The sequence below is a fragment of the Zalophus californianus genome, chromosome 11 (assembly GCF_009762305.2).
Source record: "Zalophus californianus isolate mZalCal1 chromosome 11, mZalCal1.pri.v2, whole genome shotgun sequence".
Lineage (NCBI taxonomy): Eukaryota > Metazoa > Chordata > Mammalia > Carnivora > Otariidae > Zalophus > Zalophus californianus.
In genome coordinates this window covers 56,969,925-56,976,169 of record NC_045605.1, presented here as the reverse complement: position 1 = coordinate 56,976,169, position 6,245 = coordinate 56,969,925, and the positions used below count along the sequence as shown (strand labels likewise).

General features: G+C 45.5%; 1 protein-coding gene across 1 annotated transcript; it reads right to left on the bottom strand.

The window, feature by feature from the left end:
* On the bottom strand, window positions 1-972 carry LOC113915350 (olfactory receptor 2AT4). The gene has a single exon (XM_027581206.1). It carries the CDS (start codon window positions 970-972, stop codon window positions 1-3), a length of 972 nt encoding a protein of 323 aa, XP_027437007.1.
* Between the last annotated feature and the right edge of the window lie 5,273 nt (window positions 973-6,245).

Sequence of the window (6,245 nt, the reverse complement as noted above, 5' to 3'; positions counted from 1 at the left end):
CTAAAGCTCAAGGGCTCTTATCCAAGACTGGGTCTTGAGATATGTGATTTTGGTGATGGCTGCCTTGACTTCCTTGTTTCTCAACGTGTAGATGAGAGGGTTGAGGATTGGTGTGAGGATAGCATATGCCACATTGCCCATGATGTGGAAGTCGAGGGGCAGGTCAGCCCTGTAGGCCACATAGGCTGTGGCAATGGATGAGTAGTAGGTGCCAACCACCAGGAGGTGGGAGCCGCAGGTGGAGAAGGCTTTTGAGCGTCCTTCTCGGGAGCTGATGCGAAGCACTGAAGCCAGGATGTGGGCATAGGAGAGAAGCACCAGGAGAAGGGGCAGGAAGGATACCACCATGGCGATGCAGAAGCCCATGAAGGTCTGGGGCGTGGTGTCAGAGCAGGAGGCCTGAACCAGAGCCAGGTGGTCACAGAAACAATGGTAGATATGAGCAATGTTGTTATACGCCATCTGGGAGGTCTTCACCACTGCGGGGATGGGCAAGAGGAGAGCGATAAACCAGGCATAGGCTGCCAGGGCAGCATTGGTCTGTGGGGTCATGTGGACAGGGTAGTGCAGGGGGCGGCAGATAGCCACATAGCGGTCATAGGCCATGACCACCAGGATGAAAGCTTCTGAACACGTGAAGCTTTGGAAGAGGTACATTTGCAATAAGCAGGCAGGGAAGCTGAGGAAGTGGTCTCCAAGCAGGAAGAGGGACAGCATCTTGGGGACAGTGGTTGTGGTGAAGAGAATGTCCAGAGTGGAGAGGTTGATCAGGAAGAAGTACATGGGCTTGTGGAGGCTGGGCTCTGCCACCACAGCCACCAGGATCAGGGCATTTCCCAGCAGGATGAGCAGGTAGAGGAGGAGGAAAGTAAAGAACACGGGGAGGAAGAAGCTCTCTGGCAGAGAGGGGATTCCCACCAGGTAGAAGACTGGTGATCCATCCACTGATCCATTACAGGTTGTGGCCCCCATAGTGAGGCAGAGCTGGATTTCTGGGAGATAGGCAGCTGGAACATCTGGACACTGAAGATATCTGAAAACCATAGAAACAAAGGATTCTGGAATGAGATTTTGTAATGTTTATAGTTAATACAAGCACAATTATTTACAGCCAAGTCTATAAGACTGATTGTAGGTTATGGTATTTATTGATTTCTACCATGTGAATCCAAAATTCCTACCTTTCTTCTTTGGTCAAATATTAATTAGTAGTTAATAGTAACCTACCAAATGGAAGTCATTATGCTGTGTTTATGTGATACAGTGATGAAAGAAAGAAGGCAGGCAAAATTCTTATCTTAGAGTTTACATCTTACTGGAAAAGTCAGATCTTAACAGTTGATTCTTGAATTATAATTGTGAAAAGTGCTTCAAAAGATTTCTTCTGGTCTTCATCTTAGGTCCCATGTTATCTAGTTTGGGATGTCAGTTCTTTCAAATCAAGTCCTAAAGCTTGTGTTTCTACTTCTGCACTCACTCAAAGTTCTACCATCTTGCTACCGTCTTGTAAGGGCTGCTTTCTCCAAGGCTTTCTGCGACCTGCTGCTGCTCACATACTTACTAAACCTATTTCTTGCTCATATGCCTTGAGTAGCGGTTCTTCCATATACCTCTTTAGCTACATGTCTGGACTTCTACTCCTGTGTGGGATGTAATAGGTCATGGTAGCCCAACACTTGTACTGCAACAACTAGGAAAACCTGGATAAATTACACAAATTACATTTTTTAATAAATTGGAGAAATATGGCTGCAATGAGGATGAAATGAATTGGAACTCCAGAGAAGGGGTACTCTCCAAAGTCAACTGCCAATCACCAGCTCTTATCTTTTCTGGGAATATTTGATTTGGGGACCATTGTGTGGCTTGGACTTGGCCCAGGCAGAGGGACACAGACTAGGGAAGGAAAAAACAGCAATGCTTTTTGGCAGTCAAAAAGGGTTTGCAAAGCTGGTGCAGCCACTCTGGAAAACAGTATGGAGGTTCTTCAAAGAGTTGAAAATAGAGCTACCCTATGATCCAGCAATTGCACTACTGGGTATTTACCCCAAAGATACAAATGTAGGGATCCGAAGGGGTATGTGCACCCCGATGTTTATAGCAGCAATGTCCACAATAACCAAACTGTGGAAAGAGCCAAGATGTCCATCGACAGACGAATGGATAAAGAAGATGTGGTATATATATACCATGGAATATTATGCAGCCATCAAAAAGAATGAAATCTTGCCATTTGCAAAGACATGGATGGAACTGGAGGGTATTATGCTGAGCGAAATAAGTCAAGCAGAGAAAGACGTGTATCATATGACCTCACTGATATGAGGAATTCTTAATCTCAGGAAACAAACTGAGGGTTGCTGGAATGGTGGGGGGTGGGAGGAATGGGGTGGCTGGGTGATAGACATTGGGGAGGGTATGTGCTATGGTGAGCACTGTGAACTGTGCAAGACTGTTGAATCACAGATCTGTACCTCTGAAGCAAATAATACATTATATGTTAAAAAAAAGAAGAAGAAGATAGCAGGAGGGGAAGAATGAAGGGGGGGAATCGGAGGGGGAGACGAACGATGAGAGACTACGGACTCTGAAAAACAAACTGAGGGTTCTAGAGGGGAGGGGGTGGGGGGATGGGTTAGCCTGGTGATGGGTATTAAAGAGGGCACGCACTGAATGGAGGACTGGGTACTATATGCAAACAATGAATCATGGAACACTACATCAAAAACTAATGATGTAATGTATGGTGATTAACAAAACATAATAAAAAAAAAGTTTGCAAAACATTTTGGAAATTTAAGGCACTCTAAATGCATAACAAGTTTTCCCCATGGGACAGCTTCTGAATTTGGGGGCTATGCAAAAGAGGTTGGGAAGCTGGACTGAAGGCTTCTCAAAGAATAAAAAAACTTCTAAAAGATAGATCTCATGATGCTTAAGAGATTAGAGGGAAAGAGCCTCCCTCAAATACAGAATGGTCTTACCCTCAAATATTTTCAAAATTTCTGAAGCTGTGTGTGTGTGTGTGTGTGTGTGTGTGTGTGTGTGTGTGTGTGTGTTGAGGGGGTAGGTGGCAAGGTTGCTAAAGACTTACGTTCAAAACCTCCAAAGGGTAAAAGCAAATCTATAATCTCTCAGGCTAAGGAGATCGAGATCAGCCACACTAAAAACCCACAGCCCAGGAGGCCATACTTTAAGAACAAGAGCAAGTCAAAGTTAGACTGAATCTTAGGAAAACTGAAACTGAACCTATCTCAAGCCTTGATTAGCTAAATTTTGTGGGGGGATTTGACCGGACTGGATACAAGGGAGCCTTCTGGGTTGCTGGAAATGTGCTATATCTTTAGCTGATTTATCCACATCTATATACCTATATTTGTGGGGTTTTTTTTAAATTTTATTTGTTTATTTGAGAGAGGGAGAAAGAGAACACGAGCAGGGGTGAGGGGCAGAGAGAGAAGCAGACTCTCTGCTGAGCAGGGAGCCCAACATGGGGCTCGATCCCAGGACCCTGAGATCATGACCTGAGCCAAAGACAGCTGCTTAACTGACTGAGCCCCCCAGGTGTCCCTATAGATCTATATTTGTATGTACATCAATATCTGTATCTGTGTATTTGATGTCTGAATCCAGAGCTAGAGCTATATTTATAGCTAGATCTCTATCTGTATCTAATATTGTAGGCATTATTATGCCCGAGTTATACTTTAATTAAACAAGCAAGCAAACAAACAAACACAACTGAATATATTAAATCTTGCCTCTGTGTATGGCTTTTTGTCCTACTACAATGAAAGGAATGGCAGAGGATGCCTTTTGTTGGAGAAGTCACTTGCTGATGCTAGTCAGAGTTAAAGGCATATTCTACCCAGTGGCAGAGACAGAGATTGGAAGGCATTTCTGTGTGATATGATTTGTTCTCTCCCTCCCAGTTGCTGCTGCTGCAGAGCAGGGGTTCCTGATGAACACTAGCCTGTAGACTTCCCTAGCCCCAGCTAAGGAGGTGCTACAGTATACTGGAAACTCAGGGGTCTCGGGGTCCACTGTTGCAGAGACGAACACAGTATTTTTGTGATAGTGCCTAAGGCACAAGCCCCTACCCCAGGGGCTCCCCTTGTCAAGGAAGGGGAAATATGTGCTTCCGAGCACCCACAGAACTGGAGGCCTTCAACCGACTGGGCGTATTGATTCCTTTCATACACTGGGATGTCCCTCTGAATAAACGACACAGGAGCAAGTCCATGGTCACATTTATATCATTGCCTCTTCAACCCTGACCATTTCTAAAACGACTCCCTCCTTGATTTTTCCAGAACTGTCCTGTTTCTCTGACTTGTGCTAAAACCTCTCTCATGTCATTGAATCATAAGAATACCAAACCTGAAAATGTCCAGCCAGCTTTTTTCTTTATAGACCAAAAGGCCAAGGACTTGCCCAAGATCACATAGGGCCAGTCAGCTGCAGAGCGAGGACCAGAAAACCCAGGCCTCAGACTCCTAGACCAGGACTCTCACTCTCTAGATCATGTTCCCTGGACAATCTGGAAGTTTTCGTGTGGGAAGAGATTGGGGCAGTTTTTTCTTTTTTCTTCTCCATTTCTAAGCTGATATTGGCAGCCACAATCAGAAATTTCAATTTGGAAAAAAAAAAGAAATTCCAGTTTGTTCTTTGGTTTTTTTAGAGTGGTGGGTGGCCTGGTTTCTCATTAGGGAGTGAAGGCTGGTAAAATGTATTTCCAAAAGACACATAGAACAGACCACTCCATTGTGAATGCTTCCTTGGAAGAAAAAAAATGTTCTGAAGGTCAGCCCACAGTATCCAGACAGGAAAGCAAAACTGCTACACCCCAACTGAAAAGAGTTAATTCTCAGCTAACCAGACCACCAGACTCAAACTGCCTCAGCCAGTCACCAGGTTTTCCTCAGACCCCAAATTGGTGCCAACTGCATTTGCCTACATGCTGTTATAGCTCAGAGGAATTGACTTGGGACTGATGGTCACTGAGTTAAGCTGAGTTGGGGTTTGAGGTGCAAAAATTCAGAGCCAGCAAGCCGATTTGTACCCCTCTAACCTCCCTCCTCTGTCCTGCCTCTATCCAACAACGGTGGTGGAGAGGGCAAATGCGGCGTCTGAAGTCCAGAAACAGAGTGTCTTCTCAAGGTCAGCCTTGAGAAGTTCATAGCCAGGGTGGGTCTTGAGCCCAGTTTTCTGGCTCCCATGTGGTGTTCATTAGGATTTTTCAAGGTAGAAGATGACCCCCTAGCCTGCCGTCCAAGATGGCTCTTCTGGCAGCCTTATTCCTTCTCACTCTAGGCACATGGCAACTCCTTGCTCTTGCCTTGTCCTTCTGCCTAACTCAACTCAATGCTCCCTCTCCCAAGAAGCTTCGCTGGTCTTGGCTGGCTCGGGGCCCTCTTTTCTGGCTTTCAGGGTTTCTGTGCTTTCCTTTGTTATCACTATGATCATATTGGGGTGTCTCTGTCTCTTTCTATGTCTGTGGCTCCACCAGACCGGAGCACTTGCAGGGCTGTAGTGGAGTCTAATTATTTCTATTTCAGAGTGAGCCACCACCCTCACCAGGAGCTCGGTGCTCCAGAGACAGGAGCCAGAATGCAGCTTTCCCAATAGGCCTTGAGTGGCTGCTGAATCATACCGTCAGCATGAAGGGGTCATTAGCAAGTAGACAGTTTTAGTTTGACCATTTCTTACACAGATAGGGCACACAGCTCAGAAATGGGCTGTGGTTTGCCCAAGGTCACACAGTAAGTGGGTGACAGAACCAGAACTAGACTATCAGCAGGGCTGGATTATCCCCTGAAGCCAGGGATCACTCAGCAAAAGCCCTAGCTGCCCTCCCTCCTGGGGCCACGGGACAGACCAACTAGTAAGATTTATTTGCTCACCCCGAAGGCGCTGAGGCACTTCCCTTCCCTAAACTTCTGTTTTGTCAGAATGCATCTATGCAACAGATAAAGCACGTGCTTAGACACCAGCTAGATCGGAGCACTGGAAAATGTTTTTGCAAAAACTTAGTATCTGATGTGTTTGAAAAGCACTGATGTAGCATCAGGCTAATAATCAGAAACTTTCTGGACTTCCTTACATTTATTTTATGGTTTAGATGAAGGGAGTTTATTTTGAATATGTATTACAGGGGTGTTTTCAGTGCTTAAGGACACCAAAGGTATTGTTAGGGGAAACTTCCTTGGTCAGGATGATCTATGAGCCACGAGTTACAGTGCTGG